Genomic DNA, 23242 nt, shown 5'->3' on the forward strand with positions numbered 1-23242 from the left:
AAATCAGTCGAATAATTTATAGATGTGTTCTCATTTAATGATCTCGTTCACTCACAACAGTAAGGCATTAAATGCAAGATACTTATCACACAAAATGAAAGCAAAGCAATAAAATATGCGGGGATATTACTTAATGACTTGTGAGAAGTAAATGAAAGTACAGCAATTATTAATGATCAAAATACATCATTTTATGTACACTGTTGGAGATTACCAAAAAGAGGTAAAACAAAAGACGGTTTCTACTTCTGTGTTGTGAGATAAATGGTTCTAGAGAACTCAAAGTAGACAGGATAAGCTCCTCCTGGAAGAAAAAAAGAACATAATATTTAATGCATGTGTTGTGTATGCATTTATATAATATCAAAATGAAATGCATTGGATTTTTCTTACAGTAGATGATAGATTGACAGGAGAATTGCTATGGACTGCTCTCTCCTTCCATTTGAGCAATTCCACTAAAAGATGGTGGCTCTCCCTCAACTCCCTGCAGAATGGAGTCTTTGTCACTATCCCACTCTCTGTTTTCACCGTCCTGTGATGTTAAAAAAGAGACACAATGTATGCAGTCACTGAAGACTTACTGTGCCAGACAACATAAAGAGGCAAAAAGAAACTAGGCTGCAGTGTCTTTTTCCATGTATTCTAAGAGCCAATAAAAAAAACTATGTCAGGTCTAACAAAGGTAAATGCAGTATTTCTACAGGTCAAGATGTGACCTACAGGCACAGCTGCATTATATCATGACTCAACAATTCTCTTCTTTTGTTTAGACTATGTGAACTATTTCCTGACCTGCACACATTATGGAAAATTCTTGGACAAACCATATCATCAGCATTGCACTCGGGAATGTTGTGTTTTTTTGACAGAGTGAAAACTTTTTATCCAGGATATTTCGTACAAAAAGCACACGGAGATACCATCAGTGTATAAATTCAGAAATGACCTCGGTTTTACATTGATCTGCATGGCATGCACTAGAGTTAGTCCTGAAATTCAAAGATTCCTAAGCAAACAATAAAGGATTGTAGATCATCAATCAGTCCGGGCACTCAGGATACAAAATCTACTTTGAACATGAACAATGTCAAATGTAAAGTCATTAATAATATATGAGCATGGTAATTGATAAAAAACCCCAAAATCTTGAAAGCCTAACAAAATAGTTAACTAATTTTGTTCTCTTTTTTCATGACCTAAAAATATACAATGAATACTAGGTGTGACAGGCAACGTCATATGTTTACCACAATTTAAGAAGACATACTAGAAAATTGAATTCTGTATTTTTTTCCTACACAGAATTGTGGATTATAATGTCGTCTACAGTCACAACTGTGACGGTTCTTCTGACTGTCCCTAAAGCTCAGATAGCAATCGGCTATGAGGTATACAGCCTTAACCACTCAGTCTATTCTGTGTGGAATACTGTGCAGAAATAATTAAAAATAAGAAAAGTGGTTGAATTATTTTTCAGTTATTTGTTGTCAGCGGACGGTGCTCCTCATCTCCTCTTCGTCTGGAGGAACTGCCACCTCTCACCCTGTTTCTCTTTTATTATTCTCTGAAATACTCTATAAATTACTAAAAGACAAATTGATGCACCATAACCTTCTTCATCCTTAATTTCAAATGAACTTAACAAAATAAAAATTCAAAAAGGTAAAACCACTGAAAGCCCAATGCTATTACCTTTCAAATTACTTGGGAATAGGCTGACCTCGGGAGAAGTCTGTTTATATTTAATCCTGGGATGATTCAAATTCATTAAGTCACAGGAACTATTACAAAGTATTTTGCTACTTCAGAGACTGAATAATGTTCATGATAGTCAATAACTCACCAGTGGTCACAGTGTAAGTGGCTGAGACAGCACCAAAAAGCAGCACCAGAGCAGTTGCAAAAGTGGTTTTAGTTTCAAACAAACTAGGCAGTAGTGAGATAATAGACCCTCGTGTCCACTTCTATTTAGCTCTTTTTTTTTTTTTTTAACCAAAAAATTGCTTTTAATCAGCAGAGTAGAATGCTCTTCTACTCAAGCATTAATATATCAGTGTATTATCATTGTTTAAAGTATTAAAAAAGCTATGACCAGATACAGTGGTCTCATTAGTAGAAAACAGTCCTTAGCTGCTTTCCTCTTTATTTAGAAAATTGAATGCTTAAAGTACTCTATTCTAATCAGCACTCACCTTGAGCTTAGACAATCCTTTTGACTCTAAGACTGGTAGGCGACTTGTTTTTGGAGGGAACGGTGGTGAAACAGGCGAGTGAGGTGACTTTGGACCACAGGATAAGGACTGGGTCCTTTTCACAGCAGAGGACACTGCCTGGGCAAAGAGGGATGGGGTTGCAGGAGAATAGGGCCTAGGGGCTGCAAAGCTTCTTAATTTTTCCAAGCTTAACCCCACACTCGGCTCTTTACATGGCAAACTGCTTTGCCTAGTCATTTGCATGATGGCTACATTCTTGTCACCCCCTTTGGGGCTCAGCTGGACATTAGTGGCCTCTGTCGTCTCCTCTTGACACTGCACAGGAGTCGGAAGAGGAGGGGGTGGTAACATTGCTCTCTCTGCACTTCCGTGAGCCTCCCTCTGGCCAGAGCCAGAACTGGCACCAAGACTCTTCTCTGCTGCCGAAGTTACATAATACCCAGGTGTTTTTTTGTGCTGTGCCAAGCGGAAAGAACCAGGCTTAGGTTTAGTTGCGGGTGGAATTTTCGTCTCCTTGACCTCTGCTTTTGAACCTGCTTGAGATGCCCTATTAGCAGAGGATGACATCTTGTCATCTGCTTTAAATAAACATGTTGGTGATGAGGAATAAGTAGATTCAGGTATACTTCCATTAACAGTGTCTTGGGTAGTAGCAGTGCTAGTCAGTAAGTCTTCCCTGGATATGGTAGAGTGCAGCTCTCTGTTTTCCTTTGAGACCTCCATCTGTCCCCTTGATGCTGTGCTCTCCTCCAGCTGAAGAGAACCAATATTAAGTCCCTCTTCTGGAGCTACAGGAGGCGTCTCCAGTGTCAGAGCAACTTCAAAATATCTTAGTTTCTCTAGAGATTTCTGAGGCACAATAGTGTACGTTGTCATCCCCACCTTGGGGATATAGTCCCTTGTCAGCTCATTGGAAGGCTTGGCCTTTGGCTCAGAGTCTGTAGCATAAATACATGGAGCCTTTGTTGTGGTAGGGGCACTTGGTGTTGAGTCTTGGCATGATGAGGTGTCTGAGGTGTGGGATAAGGCTTGTTTTTCGAGGTCAGGTGGGTCCAGCTCGTCCATCAAGATGGCGATATCTTTCTTCCCTGCTGATTCAAAGGCAGATGCATTAGCTGCAGAGAGAACTTTGTCCATGTCTTGTTGTGGAGGCACAGGGAGTTGTGTGAAATCTGTTTGCACTTGTGCATCCTCTCCAGTGGGATGTGATGTGCTGAGGGCCACTGGGCTCTCCAATCTGTCAATCCTCTCCGAAAGGGTTTCAGTGTTTGCCTGAACAGAGGCCTGTGCTTCTGCATCCTCTATTACAGGCTGAGGGAGGCTGCTGGGTACAGTAATGCAATCACCTTCAACACCTTCAGTTGTAGACCCTTCACAGATTGGCTGTTGGCTTACATTTTCAACTTGACGCCGACCACCATCTATACAGGACCAAAAGCATTTTTCATGTGAGACAAGTGCATTGACTTTATTTGAGAAGCTAAAAGACACTGACTTAGCACGCTAAGGCTAAGTTTAAAGCATATACTAGTAGGCATCTTTGCAACATATCTGCAGAATGGGTATGAAGATACCACTTTAATCCAAAAGCAAACCCACCTGTATCTGCCAGTTCAGATGAGTCTGTGCCAACAGTTGTCCTCTCATCACTGAGAGTTGCAGAATCATTCACTGTGCTCTGCAGTTGACTGTAAAAATCATGCAAACATAAAGAATTAAAAGTATTGCTACTGCTAAAGGAAAAACATGGCTCAGCCTTGATTAGTCTCACTAGAGTTCGTACTTGCCATCTGAGGACAGATCACAAGACCGATCTTCCCCACTGCCCTCCATTGACATTGCGCTCAGTATCTCAGTATCTGGGGACGGGGAATGTAATGAAACATCGGCTGACATGCTGAGGCTGCTGTCCTCTCCCTGGGTGTCACTAGTAGCTGCAGACATTACAGAAGGAGTTGTCTCCTCCTGCTCCATAATCTCCTCCAGTGTGTTAGCAGCTGCACCCCCTTTAAAAACATCATCATAGAGGCAGTCAGTCAAAAATTACTCTAATTTACTGTAACGAAAGTTGCATTATGAGGGAAGTGTTGCTAAATGATCAGTGGAGTATCCCACATCACATTAATCTCTTTTGGCAAGGGCATGTATTGACTGTCATGTATAAACAATTGTTAATGTGATTTTTGAAAATGTTATGAAATCTTTTTCTCAATTGGCAAAAATTGAAAAACTGTTTTAAGTTATTATATTTGTTTTGTTTTATTGTGATATTTTCCAACCTTAAGTATGAAAAACTAAGCATCCAGCATATTTATCTCATGGTTTTACACATACACCTATTCCAACTAAAAAAGGTTCTTCTGATGAATGAATTCACCTTCATAATCCTTTGCATCTCATTCCCTCTTGTCTGGTTCTTAATTTAGTACTTCAAGGAAATGCATCACAGAGGAGCAGAGAGCAAAAGGAATTTCAAGGCTACTTAAACAAAACTCACTGCTCTCAGCCTCTGATCTCTATATCTACTGAGCTGCACGGGGCTGTTAGGGAAACAGCGGAGGAAGTAATCTTTCTCTGTGAACTCAGTGTTTGAAAAATCAATGGGAGGACAGAAACGGTGGAGTATGCACGGAGACAGGAGTTGTAAAATGTCTATGACTACACTTTCTACTAATGAGGTCGGGTAGATACTTCTCTAGTTTCTGATGAAACAACATAGTACAAGTATAAACGGGTAAAGAAAACAATCCAGATCTTGCTGTTGTATTTTGTATTAATGAGAAAAAAAACAGAAAAAAAAAACAGGCGCTATGGAAAAACAGGCGCTATGGAATGTAATGCTGTGAGCACCACAAACAACCTTCCAGTCACCTCTGTTGTTTTAGGTTGGCGGTAGAGATCTCACAACCTCAGAAAATAAAACCAAAACTATTTGAATGGCTACAATGGCTAGACAACATCACCAGAACTTTTTTTTTTCCATTATTTTGTACTGACCCATTAAAAAAAAACCCAGATACAACTCAGTTTAAGGGTGTAAGTGCACTAGATCATATTTATCACTTTAGCAATACAAAAAATAAAATCAATTGAATAAGATGTTTATCAAACCTGAGTTAAAAATATTCCTAAATATTCATAGTTTTTGCTTAAATTGCTCTGTATACAGGATGGGTGGAGTTTCCGTCACAGGGCAATACAGTGAGGGTCAGATGTGTCTACACAATCACAGGAAAGTTTTTCAAAGCAAGTTAATTATACTCAACCAAAGAAAACTAAACAGAATTCAGACCCACAGTATTTTGGGATACAGCAAAAACAAGCCTCTCAGAAACTGTATGTTTTGAACATACAGTGGGGTCCAAACGTCTGAGACAACTTTATAATTGATTGTGGTTTTGGAGTTTTAGACATTTCACAGATATCTGAATAAGCAAGACTTGATTTTAATTAGATAAAGTCAGTCTATATATTGAAAAAAGAAGAGACAATACACCATAAAGCCTGTCTCAAGTATGTCAACGCATGTAGATAAAAAAAGTAGAGAGTAATCAGAGACCAGAAAAACTAAAGTTTTTCCTGGTTTTTGACCAAAGCTTAAGTGCTAGAGCACTAAATGAATGAAAAGAGAACATGCTGGCAGGACCAGTGTAGCACAAATTCTTATTCACAGGTGAAGAAGAACCTATAGAGTTAAACATAAAACCTATTTAGATTGACAATTTCCACGCTCTCACCACCACAATGACCATGTCTCCTTACAGGGCTATAGTAAGTGCTTTAAAATGAAGCACTGTTCCATAACGACCACTAGGAGGCACAAGAGTCAAATCACATAAAAAAGTCTAGACTCAGGCTGCAAAGTTTAAAAAGCCCTGTCTTTGTCTTTGAGGCCAAAGAACACATGACAAAACATCACACTTCAGGCAATATTTTATATTCAACTCAGCAGTGAAATAATTTAGATTTGTTAGATTAAAAAAAATGACCAAACAACCCGCTGCGTGAGTGATAATGAAAGCTCTTACATGAAAACACTGATAAACAGACACAAATGTAAACAAAGACATACCTTGCAAATTTTCATCTAGAGGAACCATTTCTTGGACAACAGCACTAGGGGATGTTGGAGGTGGGGGAGCCTTGCGTTTGGTTCTTTTCAATGAAGACTCTGCCGAGGACCCACGACTTAAACCAGCCATCTGCATAACAAGATTTAATGAGGTTACATACTCAATGCACCTAAACATTGAAATCTTACGACTGTCATTCTACCATTACAGCCAAGTGTTCAAAGCTATGCTGATATGTAAGAGCTTCTGTCGTAATATTAAGTCCACTCACCTGGTCACTTTCCAATTGGGGGTTAGGTTCAGAGTTGAGTCTCCTGTGAGTGCTGAGGTCCAAGGAGCAGCTCTGAGACACAAGGATTGGGGGTTGGGGTGCACGTCTCTTCTTTGGTGCATCGGTGGGGATCGTGGGGGAGCCGAGCGGAGGAAAATTTGTGCTAGGTAGGGCCATGCTGAGTGGTCTAGGCTTGCTCACAAGCACTGGAGAAGCTGGGGCGCTGGCTGTCGTTGCCTTTAAAAGAACAAACATCCAATCAGAAAATGATAAGAGGACTGTTCCCAAACAACACAGTGCACGTCAACCAATGACAAACCAAAGTAAACAAACCTCCCTCTGACTGTTTAAAGTTACTTTCTAATAAAGCTGTATCTTTGCATAGGCAGTGCATCAAAAAATACTGCATTACCTGCTCAGAGTTTTTCTTGCTTTTTCTGAACATGCTGAAGAGGCCTTTGTTTTCCTTCTCCTTCTGATTTTTATCTTTGCCCGGCGTGACTGTCCCTGGAAAAAAAAAAAAAAAAACATTTTAAGATATCATTAGTCATCATTATAGAAATATCACAGGTCTATTAATATCAATGGTACAGTTTACAAGCAGAACTACCAGCAGGAGTTGGTGAGGCTGGACACGCTGGAGAAGCAGGTTGTCCTGCAGAACCGACAGGCATGAGATTTAGCACAGAACAAGTGGTATATACAACAATAACACACGACAAGTGAGCTGATGCAGTACAGTATGTAATGTAGTAATACATTGGTATTTACCTTTTGTGTCTCTTGCATAAACCTCCCTTATTGCATAATCATTAAGAGAACCTGACAAGTCCAAAGGGGACAGTGATTGAACATCTCTCAATAGAACTGTAGTCTCAATGTCAAATTCACATTTCTCACATATTGCTGGTAAGAGTTCAGCCAATGGAACTCGGGGACTGACTCGTAGTATAGTTTTCTGGGTCTTTTTGTAGTTTATCACCATCCGAACAGTTGCCTGGAGAATACAAGATGTAACATTGATAAAAAATCTTTTTACTCAACATAAACAGCAAAAAAGTGGTGTTTACTGTAAGTTGCCAGCAGGGTGTCTAATGTGTTTAACATACCTCAGGCATCTGAGGACTTGTCTTCTTATTTTTATCTTCCCCTTTAGGTTTAAGTATAATCTTCTCTGCATCTAAAGTTCCTATGAGAGCGTTGGGCTTGAGCTTGATGTTGTTCCTGTTGGCGGTGACCAGTTCTAAGGTGTGGCTCGATGGGTTCAGGTGATACTTTGCACAAAGTGTCACTAATAGATCCATTAGGGGTTTGCTGAAAGATATGGAGGAAAAAAATGTATTTGTTGGACGTAAGAGGGAAGACGTAGAGTGAAATTTGGTTAAGTGCCAGTTACACAATGCATATTATAGAACTCCGATCAAAGCAATTTTGAAATCAAAAAAATATACAAATGATTTGACATATGATTTGAAAATTGGCATGAAAATTTTCTGGCTTGTCACTTCACTCTGTCCTTTGATTTGAGAATAGTCTGAAGGTTGCTTTGAAGAAAAGACTGCTGATTTCATAGTCTGGTATATTCATTCATCTTAAAAAAATTTTTAAATGTAAAGAAACTGTGCAGAATGTGTGGAGACATTACAAAGCAAATTTACAGTAAGATACAGTACCAGCAGTAGCAGCATGAATCTTTCCTGACACTGATAATACACTTAAAAACGTAATGCCTTAAACTTAATCCTCAAAATAAAGCATTATTCCATTGTGCAGGCACTTAGAACAGGTTTAGAGGGAGAAAAGAAGGTGAAGAATTCAGTGCTTAATCCTTTTATATTGGACTGGTCTCAGTCATTTCCCAAGAAGCCAAGTTGCAAAAGATACCTATGAAAGCATGTTTGTAAACTGTGTGCATTGTGAGAAAGATAATGATATCTTAAGTAAACTCTGTTGATGGAAAGACCGAGCTGTGTGAGTAAGTAAACTCGCAGAAGGACATGCAGACTTTGTTCTACACAACTTTTTGCTGCAGTCCCAATTCAAGTCTTTAAAAGAAGGATTCGAATGTGTCTTTATTGCAATGTAGCATCCAGACATGAGAAAATCCGTTAGAGTTTGAGTTTGAGAATACAAAATTTGATTAAATCTTACTCATCATTTGATGAAAGAACAAAAATAAAGTCATGCAATCCATTTTGCTCTATGTATACATATTAACTAAAACCACATATTCAGAGACTCCACCTATCTAACTCAATCTGACTGGAACTGAATTTAATGTGATGACTTATTCTGAAATCAGTCACATGATGTAGTGTTGCAACTATATGCATTTAAACTGCACACATCGTGATTGTGAAATACTGATTTAGATTCAGTGATCTAACTGTACCTGCCATGGACTGTGGTCATCTTTTCTATTCCACCAGGCAAAACCACGACGAGAGAGAGGTCTTTATCCATAAGGTTCTCTTTGTGGTCCATGGTTAAATGAGGGTTTCCTGGGTACCACTGAGAGAAACCTGGGGAATCCAGCTTCTTTAGTGCTGGCGGGGATGGTGCCTTGCTTTTGGTCGACACCCTGTATTTGGACAACAAAGTGTAAATTATAATCAGTTGCTTCAGCATTTGTAAAAAGTCCTACCATTGCTTTAATGCAACAAATGAACACTTTATGTATGTGTGTTTATTTTCAACAAGAAAAACATTAAAATGGTTTCTGCTGTCTCAGACAATAATAACCTCATTGAAAATCAAAGTACACCAGACAGCATGAAGAGGAATCCTTTTTTTCCCCCCTCAGGTTTTAGGAAGCAGTGAAGCTATTACATGAAAGAGCTCAAGTCCACTTTGCAAACAAGTCACAAGACAACCAAGAGGACAGATATACTCATTGAGCCGGAAGGCTGTGAATTGACAGACGTGAGAAAGACGGATAATAAGACGCAAGATAGAGACTTCAGTTTCAGTAAGTGTAGACACTGTAAGTGTAAGTTGTGGTGAAAATGGTTTTACAGTGAAGTGTATATATATTCCTTTTTATGTAGCGACAAAACCCCATGCATTACTGAACATTACTTCGTCCAGCTAGGATTTTTTGTTTTTTCTATGAATAACACATTTCAGTTTTGTACTTGTGCACTTTTGAGTGTTTGTCTAGGCTTGACATTCCTGGAAACTGTGTCAATAAAGTGTGGGAGAGCAGTAGCAGTCATGTGAGAGTTACAGACTGACCAGGTATGCAACAAAAAAAAAAAAGATCGTAGGCCAATACTTTTTATGTACTCTGCCAGTGATGTCCCAAGATTTTCTATCAGCGGTCACCTGTTAGACAGTAATACGTGATAAATGTGTTATGCATTCTATTTCCAATAATTCTATTTCACGTAATAATAAAACCTGCTGTCATGATTGTCATTGATTTGAATGGGGTCATCATTATAATGTTTAAAGATTAGCTGTAACCCATATTGTTTTGTGTTACCACTCACTTGATATGAAAAGCTGTAGATGTTAAAAAAAACAAAACAAAGTAAACACAAGATCACATCAACTCAGTCAACGTCACATTATTGTACTGTAATTCCAATCAAGTGGTTCAGTGAGCCAAGGTATCCATAACTTTAGAAACATTCAAGTGTCCCTCCATTTATTCAGCGTATACATAGAGAAGAGAAAAAAAAAAAAAAAAGGTTTTGCAGACCCATTCCCCTGAATTATAGCCTGCAAAGTCTCACGTGGGGGCACTGCTTATTCAAACAGAGGAATCCGAGCAATGCAAGGTCGCAAGCTCCAATGAGGCACGTCTAGCGAAGGATTATTAGTCTTGCTATGGGGGCGGCTGTCCTTAAACACAATGACTATGACAACACACACACACACACACACACACACACACACACACACACATAATTTTCATTCAAAGGTACCATAGTCTGTAGAGACTGTATTCTCATCATGAGGTCAGTATAGAGTATTTTCAATACTGTATATCATACGTTATAAAAGGAAAAATTACGTCAGCACAATCCCACAAGCCACAATGTACAATGTACATTGTTGTCTGAGTCATGGTTGTTGAAATGGTATTTTCAAAGAGGAGGCATTCTGCCTAGATCAGATCAGTTACACATTTTAACACAAATGTCTAAACTGGAACCACCTTATGCCAATAATTAATTAATTGGAGCTGGGAAATATACTATACTACCAATATGATTGTGATAGGCTACTGTATACTACCAGGAAAGGAAACTCATTATCAAAGTATCCTGATACAACTTTAATGGTGACTTTTTCTGGTCTTGAAGGGGAACTTTGCCAGTCTAGACATTATTCATGTCCCTGTCATGTGGACTAGTTGCTACATACCATGTTCATAAATCATTCTGCATCAGGGTGTGCTGTGAAAAATCAAAGGGATGACATTGAGGCCTACAAGTTTGAAAGGAAAAGCTCACACATACATCTTCTAATTCTGTGGGGTTTGAAAGAAGTGAGTGTTTAGCAAACCAGCTGTACCCACAGAATCTGGTAGCTATAGCATGTTATTCCTAAGGTAACTACAGCTAGCTTCGACCTCCAAGGCTCAGGATCTGTCTGAAATTATTCACTATTAACAACAGACTGAATTTGTCTGCCATCTTGTATTTGTTACTAAAATTCTCCAGTAAGACTCATTACTTCTCTTTTAAAATGAACAAAAAAAGGGAACAAGTGATAGTCACTAACAAAACTTCCATCACTCAGTTCACTGTTTAACAATGTCAAACACAACATCAGTCATATCTATAAATTTCAGATTTTTTTTTTTCTTGCATTATTGTCTGCTATTTCTCAAACAACTACTGTTTTAGCTGATCAGAGGTCAGCCAGACTACAGGCAGTACAGAGGAGGATACTCAATAATTTGAGAAATTGCAAGAAGAGCTGAGGCAGCAACAGCAAAACAAACAAGCAGTAAGCAGAGGGACACAGCAGAAATACACTTGTTTATCTGTTCATGCTTGAGCTACCAGTAGCTGGGATAAATGAAACCACATGATCTAGTGCAGACAGTAACCAGCAAACCGAAATACTGCCATGAGTTGTGAACTGTCTATTTTTGTTGATTCAGGTCTGGGGTGTGTGTGACAGTAACAAGCTTCAATCTTTCTTGAAAAATAAACTGAAAGGAACAGATGCTAAGAGAACCACACAAGAGGTTCCAACTACAGACCTCATTACACTTGGGAATCCCAGGATAGGGTATCACCAGCTATTCCTAAATCCAATTAAATTAGATTGTGTGCAAAGTCCTTCCTAACTTCTTAGTGACCAGCTAGTTTCAAACTAGAGATTTACTAAATCGGATTGTACCAATAAAACTTAAGAAATGCAACAAAGACTTTTGTAATGTATAAGTGTGATGTCAAACAACATAGACCAGACTTTATGGAAAAAAATTCAAATTCATAGTAAATTATCAGGATCTGCCCCAAAATGTAATGGGTTCTTCCCTGGCCAATGCCCCATCCCTCCACCAAGTTCGGTGTAAATCGGTTCTATACGTTTTGCGTAATCCTGCTGACAAAAAAACCAACTAACAGACACCGTGGAAAAAATAACCTCCTTGGTGGAGATAATAATAGTCCTAGCTTCATGATGCCTGAGAGACTGTGAACAGCAATAAGGTGTGGTGGGTCAGATCAGTACAATTTTCGAGATGTTTGCTGCAAAACAAGAAGTTAGACTGACTGACCTATCACAAAGGAATCCTTTAAGTAAATTAGAATACACGAAGAGGTGTCACCCATTATTGTGTATATTAGGACATCACAGAGTGTATTACTGCACAAGATAAAATAAACCTACTGCCAATGAGATAGCAGATAAGGTTAGCAACCAGCTGCTGAAGACAAACAAGAGTTGCTGGAGAAAAAGTGAATTTAGAGTTCAAACAAACTCATGTTAGAATTGAGTAATGGACTGAACATCATGTGGCATAAAACTCCAAGAAGTCAGCTGACACGTTAGCCATAACTACGTTATAGGTCAGGTTTTCTTGATATATCCATTTTCAGGGCTCTGTGTGTTCTGTCAGCTTGATTTGGAATTCATCCGTCTTCCAAAGGCTGAAAATCGATCAACGAAGATGTGACATCTGGATGACTGAAGCTATGAGTAAATACCTCTATCTGGCTGAATAAACCTAGCAAAACCTGTCCCAGTTAGGTGCTGGACTGCTGAAGGTAGTATATATCAATACTGATGTAGTATTGATGTATCTCTATTCAACGTTTTGGCCAGTTTTTTTATTTAGCCATCCATTTTCATTTATTAAAGACTGTAGTTCCTCAGTTAGAGAAAAGAATAGCTAACATGCAACAAAGGGATTCGCCAAGGATCACCAATCGACTGAATAGATTAGATTAAAAAATGTCTTTAAACCATTTTGATCTCTAATTGTTTGGATTTTGGCCTGAAAAATCAATGCAGTCCAGTGTCTTGCAGGTGTAGTCAAAAATCTATAAATCACCATAAAACTTACTTAACATGCTCATGCTCCCCAGAGGTGTATTCAGACTGACATTTTTTGCAAATAAATTTTCTCTATATTTGCACAAATCTGAAATTCAAATTGGCCACCATCCATGTTTCCAAACTGATATTCAAATGCGTGTCACAGCTTGGACAAGCTGAGCCTCAAATCTGCATCTGTTTGTGTTTTTTCTCTGTATGTAATCTTGCAATCTCTAATTATTGGCTCTGTTTTTAATCTCAATGGCCCCAAACTCACCCATGGCAGTATTGCCATGATATCTGCTGTGTAAATACGTCCCCAAATGATTCAACATAAGAGACTGCCACACAACATTTCCACTCCATATGGAACTGCATAATGAAGCAGGCTGATTTTACGTGACATCTGCAGAGTGTACAGATGCAGAGAAGGGTTGTAGTTCCACCCTGAGTTTGAACATTCTAAAAAACGCTAAACTGTCAGTATGTTGCTAATTTTATCCAGCACTATCATACAGTAGTATGGGATGTAACTGTACCACTGTAATTGTAACACTGCCACCTCTAAGGGCCAGCTGCGGTACTTTAGATGTTTATGTCTTGTGGAGAAAATTGATGTGTTGAAAAGTAACCCTTCTCAACCCAAACTGGACAGTTTAGAAGGGTGCAGAAAAGTAAGGAAGGGAGTGTTAGATAAATAATAATATACAGACCAGACACTGATAGTGTGGAACCCGCAATATGACCATGAATGCCATGAATTCCCTGCACAAATGTCAATACACAGACTAGCTAAAACAGACATTTACACTGTGGTCTCTATTGGGTACAAAGTCCTGATTTCATGGCTCTGGCTGTTTATTTGGCAATGGGATTATAATCCTTTAGCACTGTGTCTAAACTTTCTTTTAGCACACAATTTAAAAATGGTCTAAAACTGGGACTTGTAAGTAGATTTACTTAATTAATACGGTTCTTATGTGATTTTCAATGGAAAAAAAAACGTACCATGTGAATTTTGACTGTGAATGCCCCGATTAAAAACAATCAATAAATTAGCTTGGAAAAAAATACACAATACCCATGCCTCAGGTTCAGGGTCAGTCCAGTTTATACAGCTGTGTCATCAGTGATTTTATCAAGACACCTCGAGCTGGTGACAGACACGGACACACAGGCTGGTTTGTTTTTGCCGTCCAGGCCTGTGTTTTTTTCAGAAGCCCAGGATGTGTTGCTGAATGAGAGGAGACGTGTTGAAGCTTGACTGTGCTGATGCTTCATTCACAGGGTTTCCCTGGGAGGTCTGACACTCACAAACAAGCCCATTCAATACCAGAGGACATGCCTGACAGACCTGATCACAGTGTACCAGGAAATAACAGGCCTGTTGTCATTGTGCTATTTGGTGCTGTTTCATCATACAATACTCTTGTGAACTTCAGTAGTGCAAACAAATGGACTCAAATATCCCTTATAATTAATATATCATGCGTGCTATGATGGTCTGCTATGATTGGTTTAACTGCAGCCAGCCTTCGATTTGTGATTTGAATATGTGCAACAGTTAAAACAGATGTCTGCCGTTGTGCCTCACACCTGACAACAATGTGCTACATAACTTGAGACGGGCAGGAAAAGGCCATAAGCCTTCAAAAGTTCAATATGCTTGATTAGGCTTTAGCTAAATCCCTACTGACAAACCTCAAAATGATGAAGGAAAACAAAAGGCCAGCAAGTCCAGATGCTGCCAGATGCTGCTTATGTGTAAAAACACTTCAAATATTTCTGCGCGTATGTGTGAAAAAAGACAGAATGACAAAGAAAGAGAGGGGGGAGAGAGAGAGAGAGAGAGAAAGCTTGGAGAATGAAGGAAATACATGTCAGCCATTTCTAATAAGTAATCAAAAATGAAAAAATTGTAATATCAGCAGGAATCAACCAGCTGAACAAAGGAATATTCAAGATTCCATTACTCATTACACTTTTCCAGCTGGCATGAGTTTTACCAGAAACATTTCAGTCACTTCTATTTGTTTTTTTCCAACCAATAAATTAAATTCCCTTCAGGCAAATCCTGGATCAAATGTAACAATGATCAAGTGGGAGCAGCCCAGAGAAGAAACTATACCAAAGCCCTGGGAGAAATGTAACTTTCCTTTGAGGTTCTGAGAAGGTCAAGGATTAGCAAAAATGAGTAGCAGGATAGCCCCTTGGGGAATTCGTGTACATGTTGGGTTCATGTACAAAGAAACAAACAAGTTTTCAAAAAGGGTCCTTTTGCTCAGTCACACTTTCAAACCCCAATTATTTTAAGAAACAAGAACAACAATTCAATCCTCCAATGACCAAAACACTCCCAGAACTCTACCAGCAGTAGTTTACTAGCAAGCTGTACAGTCAAATGTACAGGCTCAAACATGCCAGACTGCAACAAGTCCAACACACCCTCCTCTTAAAGTCAAAACACAAAGACAGTTGACAGTCTGAATGACAAAAAAAAATAGAACAACATAATTCAAGGTCCTGTACAGCACTCTCAGAGGAAGTCAGTGACAGCACAGCTGTGCTGTAAAGATAATACTATAGACATAACAATGAGAACCAGAAATTTGGAGAGCAGGTGTGACAGACCTGCTTTTCCTCTCACTTTGCCAACATTTCATTCCATACTCTTACCACTTTGTCTAAGGTTGTCTCCGCTCAAATTATTTCCATTCTGCTGTGCATCTCCCATGAGTATTTAGACAGACTAAACTTTATCAGTATAGCTCGATAAGGCCCACCTTAATGCCACGCCCAAGCTGTGACATCAGAAATCTGTCTCCTCTAACCAAATCCCGTCGGCCCCCCTCACCGCGTCTCTGAAAGCTCCGGCGCACAGTGTGTCAGTAGCACTCCCCCCGCGGTCATGAGCAGAAAGGTAAGCAGCTTTGCCTCCCTGTGCGGACAAGAACCTGTGGGTGGGGCCAGTGGAGCAACAGTGCACTGGCACACACTGCAGCATGTGGACTCACAATGGTACCTCGGATAAAGACTAGAGTAAACAGCCGGAATTATCATGAGTTTTAATCATGAATGAGGCTTAATTCTGTTCATGCTTGTGATGATGTGATTATTAGAGTAAAAGGAGAGTTAGACTTACTCTTATCTCCATTATCGTCTTCTCAGAGTCTTGGAATCCTCTCCACTCCCTAATTTAATCAGGTTCTTCTCCTGTGTTTGCTTTTCATTATGAAAAACACCGCCAGCTTTTCGAAACCACACCTTACTTCTGCAGAACTGACTCACTCCAAAATCATGTTAGAAATCTTGTCGTTTGAGCATTACAACAATGAAAGTGTTTCTGACAAGCAAAGGCATGAAACACATCATTTCCTAACAGAATGCAGTTCCTCCGCGTGAACACCGACGAGCCTCACGTTTGGATTACGATGTTCTCATTATTTTTCCTAATTTTCTTAACCTCAAGAATGCAGACGTAAAACTCTCAAGGTGAATAATAAAATACTAAAGTCAACACAGATATTCATGAAAGCAGACAAGTACAATTATTAATAAAAGCTGTCAAAAGAGGTTTTCAGCACCTTGTACTTAAAAGGTACAGCCAGGGAAAGCACTGCCTTTGGAGGTTTTTCTGATGTTTTCATCATCATCAGATTAAATTCAAAAAAGCATTCAGTCTAAAATGGGGACATGTATCATTCTGTGATGGGCTGTGGAATGACAGACTTATTTTAAATGCATATATATATATATATATATATATAAGTTTATTTTAAACTTTGATTATTCACTGCATAAACTGCTTTATCGCTGATTCCCTTCTCTGATCTACACAAAAATGACTGCAACAGACTTTGCAACCATAAGCAGGAGGCTGTCACCTTGGCTTCGACCAACATTAGTAGCCTTTTGTGACCTTCCTATATTACAAAGCATTACATTGAATCAATAAAGTCTCATAGTTATTGTCCTGAACCCTATAACCTACATAATGGGTATTGTTTCTATAGATCTGACTTAAGTGTTTGATGCCATTTAAAAGCTATGGCTTTGTTTAGCAAACTGTACACTGTCTGGTACGGATGCAATAAATTTGACTTTCCATTACGAAATAAGTGCTGACTACCGGGCCTTTATCAGCAGCCCTACACTTTCACTTAAGAATGTGCGTCCCATTCTACAAACACCAGCACCATCTACCATCAGATGATAAGGAGGTTAAGTGGTCACTGGAGATGTTAGTGTGTGTAGGAGGGGCTGGAGGGGTGGAGCTAAGGAGTTACACGGATGTGGAGGGGGGGGAGGGGATCCCCTGAGCCACAGCTGGTAACTTGGTGAGAGGTCACTCAGAGTAAACTCTTTTTAAAGAGGGTCTGGAAAGGCCATTATCATTATCTTAAGCAGTGTGGGATAGAAAGAGATTAAGTATAAAAAGAGCAAAGGGACCCTATGAGAACTTCCCACTTCCTATGTGTATTGTTTATTATTGCAGGCAAAACAAAAACTTTTTCCCACAGCATTTTCCAGCACATGCCTGGTTAAACTCAATCTCTCTGGGCGTCCTTAACAGCATTATGTAGAATTCTGTTAAATATTTAAAGGACCAATCTTGTGACATTATTAGCTTTTCAATGCAGGATGTAATATCGGTTTTTCATCATCTGCCTCATTTTCAATCACTGTCACTGCTCCCTGTGGTGCTCACTCTTGCACTATATGTTATAAAGTGCCTAATTTTACAGCAGAGCCAGAGTAAACTAGCAGGCCAGTTATGTCTTCCCGCCAGTAAGGTTTAAGATTATATGAGGTGATCTCTTAGTTCCCTATACAATGCCCCATGTCATTCTAGTCTGTGAACTGGGGTCTGCCATGGTACATTACCCTCACCTTATCTCAGAGCAGCTCAAATATTTCTTCTCTAAACATTGCTGCACAACAAACCCTGGTTCTGCAAAGAAAAAAGAAAAAAGTGTGACACAAAGGAAAGAACACAATGTGTGTTTCAGTCTCTGTTTTTGCAAAAATAAACTACTTTGAATTTAATAAACCTGTCAAGAAAGTAAACTTGGCAGAAGCTGTTTCGGTTTGCAGGCACTCTTTTCCACATACCCATAATACTCCTGCATAGTTTGAATAACATGTCCAGAAAAACCCCTGGTGATTTGACCAAATGCGTGCCTTTTTTAAGTGAGACCAAAATTTAGATAACATAACTTGAGAGAGAAAGCTCCCCCTTGAGTCATAATTATAACTATCAAACTGTGTTCTTTCATCTCAAACAATGCAGCATTGTCTACGGCAGGGCATCTTTCAAAGGCACACCAGCATGCTCTCCCTTCATGCAGATCACATGAACTGAGGTTTCTAAAGTGAGTGTGCACACAGTGATTCTACATTAAAACAGGCGCATTCAGTGTCTTCTTTCATAACTACTAGTGTAAATAGAATATTGAGTGTTGCACAATGCTTGAGATCTGGAGTACAAAAAGAAGACTCCACATTTTATCTTAATGTCACTAGGGTTACACCCATTTCTCACATGCAATCTCAAGGCAAGAACAACACAGCGCAGTCCTGATCTGTCAATGTCATGGTCAGAAGAGGCGCTTTTGCACCTTTCCTTCAACTTTCTCTCTGAAAAAAAAACGAGTGGCATATTCATGACTTATATTTAGCAGTAAACGATTTTATGCATTTCTTTTCCTCTGTATGGCATTAACTAGATTCTTACGTTTCCACCAAAAGGAGCACCTTAGAGGCATGATACATAATGAAATACAGCTGGAACAAAAACAAGGTGACCCGATCTTTAATGCAAAGTTGCTCTTCTTCGTTCAATTTCTAATGCTTGAGGTCAGCGTGAATGTGCACACTGAAACTGCTGGCCGGTGTTTGATTTTGTGTCATGCCGTGGTTAATAATCTTGCTACACTGTATGTTAGGAGATGATGATGAAAGTTCACTATATCAGTTCATTACCATCTGACATTATGCTAAATTCACCACAGGGACCAGTGCTGTAATACCCATGTGCACAAACATCTGGGTGGATACAACAATATGAACATGTGCACTGATGTAGTGCCATTGAGAGAACCTTCTCAAGGTGTGCAATTTCCCATTTTATATCTACTATTTATTGTCCTAATATTGGTTTAAGCTTGGCGTCATGATTTTTCATTGGCTGGATAATTGTTAGACAGCTTGTCAAGGTCTTGTTAAACAGACTTGTAGTAAACTCAACCGAAGCCAGACATGGCTGGCTAGGCCTTTTCTGCACATATAGTATCTCATCTAAACAAGACAAACACTGATAGTGAAGGTCATGCAAATCAAGGCAATTTGTTCCTTTGTCACATAAAACATTTGAATGTTTTTGGAGATACATAAAAGTTCCTATTGAGAGCACACAAAGGACTTATTCATGTTAGGTCATGTTACACAGGCTGAGAGTGGGAGGCATCCAACTGTTATGCCCTGGCTGAGTGCATAACAGACACAAAGAGGGCCCAAGACTTCCAGTCTATTTAGCCAGTATACAGGCAGGATCTGTGCAGCAAATCTATTGAAACAGGTTGCTGTGGACAACATTACTATTATATAAATACATAATCATAATGTCTACTTTGGAGATAACAAGAAAAATTAGATATAATGACCAACTAACTATGTTTCATAATGCTCATAACTGCCCAGTGACAAATATTCAATGGTATTTACGGTCAATGCGTTGGCTTCTGTGTGGTAACAAAGACAACCCATTCTTCCCTGTTCCCTGGTGGTTGGTCATTTTGTCTGTTTTAGCCCTGTGAGGCAGAAAGGGTCCATGAGATGAAACATCCCAGTATTCAAAGACACAGCAGTTCATTAGCAGGGCAAGCTGGCTGGGCCTTAATGCTGATTTTCCTCTTGCTTTACTAATTCTAGTGGGTGGATATCTTTGAATGACATCCTTTATCTTGCTTTTTGACCACAGAGGATATGTGTGGGCTTTCGGAGGGCAGGATGCTTTAGACCGAATTGTATATTTTCCTGAATGAAGACAGCCTTTTTGCCTCTGAGCATAATGTCAAGGAGAAAATACTCTAATATTCTTAAGTCCACTCAAGGCCCTTTGATTTGTCTATCTTGTCTTTGGTCACTGTGTTTCCACTCCACATGCCCATCTTCTTCAACTATCTCAGTTTGACCAGTCAATCTTCCCATGAGTTTCATCTGTAGACTCAAGTGAGCAGCTGTGCCCTTGGACTGCCTGCACGTTGTTAAACAGCTGTGGGGATTCACAATACCTTAACTAATTCCACATTGTGCCCTGAGGAAAGCCAGCCATGTGAGATCATGGTTTAAGGTGTGTCCAATTAGCGGGGCTCCAAGCTCCAAGCAGTGCACTGTTAGAGTAGATAGGAACAAATGATTATGCGTCTTGAACATAAACAAGTTACAAAGAAAGAAAATAAAATGTATCTTGCTGGATGGTTAAGCTTCTAAAAGGTTGGTGATTCTAATGATTACATTAAAAGGTTTCTTGAGATGAGTTTTGAACTGACCCCGAAAAATAAAACAAGAAAGAAACAATGTTCAGTAATGTTGTTAAGACTATGTTAAATAATATAATATATGTGTGTGTTAGTATACTAGCAACATCAGCGCTTGAAGAACAGCCAGCCCAGTGATTCTGGCAGAGTATTTGGATAACAAATGTAGCGTAGCTTGGGGGGGTCATATGAAATCTTCACATATGACTGCAACTGAAAAAGTGAGAGACAGCTGGTCTATTGGCTCCAAATATAAGAAGCCACAAATAAGACACAGCACATGTGCCTTCACCCACACCCGAGCAGCTTATGGAAGAGTGTGGTTTACTTTTCCAAAAAACAGTCAAACCACGGAGAGATTTAGGTAGTCTGCTGCTCCCCATTGCCAGGGAGTGTGGCAGTGCTCCCAGATTACATACTTATGAAATATGAATACAAGTAACACCAAGAGGGTGAATTTTTTTTTTTTTTTTTTTTGTAAACTGTATATGATGTGCCTAAATGCTATTTTTACAAAAGGGAAATTACAGAATGAAGGCGAGGACTGGAAACTTAGCTTTCATGGAATACTGAATTGGAAACTATCATATGTTCCAATTCTCACCTCTAATTTAAATCTCAAGACCTCGGCAGATCTCCTCTGAATGCCAAAGGAGTGAGCAGTGACTCTGTTAAAAAAAAAAAAAAAGCTGTGGAAACTCGCTCCCCTTTTTTAATGATTCCAACCACTGGAAGACAAGCAGCTGACGTCATCTCTTGGTCCCTGAACCAAAGCTGATGGGAAATTCCATCATGTCATATACTCACAGCTCTTTTTTATTGTGATTTCCCCCGACTAATGGACATGACAAACACTTATTTTATAGAATATCAGTTTCAAGCCCAGGGAATGCATGATTTTCACAAGAAAAAAAGATCATCAGGCTCACAACAGACAAAGAAGGTAGAATGTTTTGCCTGCAAAATACTTCCCATGACCTCTACATATGGTCAAGGCAACTTCTCCGTAAGACTCTGAGAGCAGGAAATGACGAGAGTTCAAAGTTCGAAACGTCTGCAAAAACTGTGACTTCGCTGAGATGTACTGAGCGAAAGGAATGTTAGTTGAAGATGCATTTTTTTTTTACAAAGGTGGCATTATGCTCATGCCCAGTTTGGTCAGAAAACAGCTGGTTCCCTGCTTCCAATTGTTGTTGTCAGCCACTCACCGGCGGAAGAACCTGATTTTGGTGACATTATATTTGTGCACAATGATAAAAGCAAACACTTACATTTCCAGGCCTTTCTTTCTATTTTTCATACTTGATCTGTTTTATAATTTCATTTTCCAAACAATTCTGTCAGGGCCATGGAGATTTGGCTCAGTTATAGCTAAACTATGATCAATATTTCTAACAGTAAAAAGGCACCTGGATACACATGGCCCCATTAGAATCTGCCTGATTTCTCTCTAACACTGACAAATAAAATTCACAGTAATGACAGCTGGTAATCCAAATGACAGTTACATACCTCAGACCTGAGCTCCTTGGATGGGGCTGGGATCCGTGTTCATCCATGACTAAACTCAATGGTTTAACAAAAGCCTTCGGAGTAGTCAAATGCAAACAAAAAGCACAATTCATTTTAGTAGCAGTTTACATACTAGGTGTTGTAAAGGCTGGTCTAACCTGCTGCTTCCAAGTGATGAAAACGCGCAAATACTGAAATATGGGCGATTCCCACATGAGGTCATCGGTTTTTCAGTCAAGTTTTTTTTTCCCTTCTGGTCACTATCAATATGGTTTAAGATTAAAAGTATTTAATAATCACATCTTACCATGAATGCAGCGGGTTTCCGAAGCAGTTGTCAACTTCCATCAGTCTTCAAAAAGGTAACGTTAGTTGTAGACTACTACACACAGCTTTTGTTTGGATAAATGATCCACAGTTCCGCTCAAATTCCGTATTTTTGCGCCCCAAACGTGGCCCGTTGCAGTCTAATCTCTCTTTTCAAACGATGCAATCGCACGTATCTAAATCATTTCTCCCCCCCCTGACACCGCACACAACTCTGCCAACTTTTCTCTGTACATCCAGGACGCTGCATCGCAACACCGAGCTGTGAAAGTGGGGCGTCTCTCACATCTCGTTTACCTTCCCTCCAGGATCCTGATGAGGCATTGGGCATAACGGTATCGTGTCCAGGTTTACATCGTTGCAGGAACACACAGGGCCACAACCTAACACAACCATGTCTTGAAAAACAACACAAGTAGGTTCGCTCATTTTTCGTGAAATAAACTGTAACAACGGAACACCAGCGTTGTTGTTTTGACCCGCCTTTTAATAAATGGTTTATGCGTTTACAGTGACATCGTGTGGCTGGACATGGACACGACCCGCCCCCCCGTGTGATACAAATAATCCAGGATATTAAAAATTAACACAGACGATTAATTCCCAAAAGAAAAACCCCAATATAAACATTTCCACGTACAATATATGTCCAAAAGCATGTGAGGATCTCAACAATACACCCATATGGGATTTTTGAGTATCTCATTCCAAAACCCTACGGCATTAATGTGGTTCTCCTGGGAAGACTCGCCACAACATTTTGGAAGTTGGCTTTAGACGCAAGATTATTGGTGTGTTCGGGAA

General features: G+C 39.5%; 1 protein-coding gene across 5 annotated transcripts; it reads right to left on the bottom strand.

Moving 5' to 3' along the window:
- Nucleotides 1-12: 12 nt before the first annotated feature.
- On the bottom strand, nt 13-22877 carry cobll1b (cordon-bleu WH2 repeat protein-like 1b). Of its 5 annotated transcripts, XM_040148688.1 has the most exons (14): nt 22419-22877; nt 22112-22185; nt 8953-9141; nt 7670-7874; nt 7332-7557; nt 7171-7215; nt 6973-7067; nt 6561-6797; nt 6289-6418; nt 4000-4222; nt 3816-3904; nt 2196-3637; nt 394-535; nt 13-304 (listed from the first exon to the last, which is right to left on the bottom strand). In XM_040148688.1, the coding sequence occupies exons 1-13, from the start codon at nt 22419-22421 to the stop codon at nt 422-424; spliced, it is 3072 nt and encodes a 1023-aa protein (XP_040004622.1). In that variant the 5' UTR covers nt 22422-22877; the 3' UTR covers nt 13-304; nt 394-421. The 5 variants fall into 5 exon arrangements, with proteins under 5 accessions (XP_040004622.1, XP_040004623.1, XP_040004626.1 ...); XM_040148689.1 differs by lacking the exon at nt 22112-22185; XM_040148692.1 differs by lacking the exons at nt 22112-22185; nt 22419-22877 and adding an exon at nt 16204-16223.
- Nucleotides 22878-23242: the final 365 nt, after the last annotated feature.

Source organism: Xiphias gladius, chromosome 16 (genome assembly GCF_016859285.1).
Source record: "Xiphias gladius isolate SHS-SW01 ecotype Sanya breed wild chromosome 16, ASM1685928v1, whole genome shotgun sequence".
Classification (NCBI taxonomy): Eukaryota; Metazoa; Chordata; class Actinopteri; order Istiophoriformes; family Xiphiidae; genus Xiphias; species Xiphias gladius.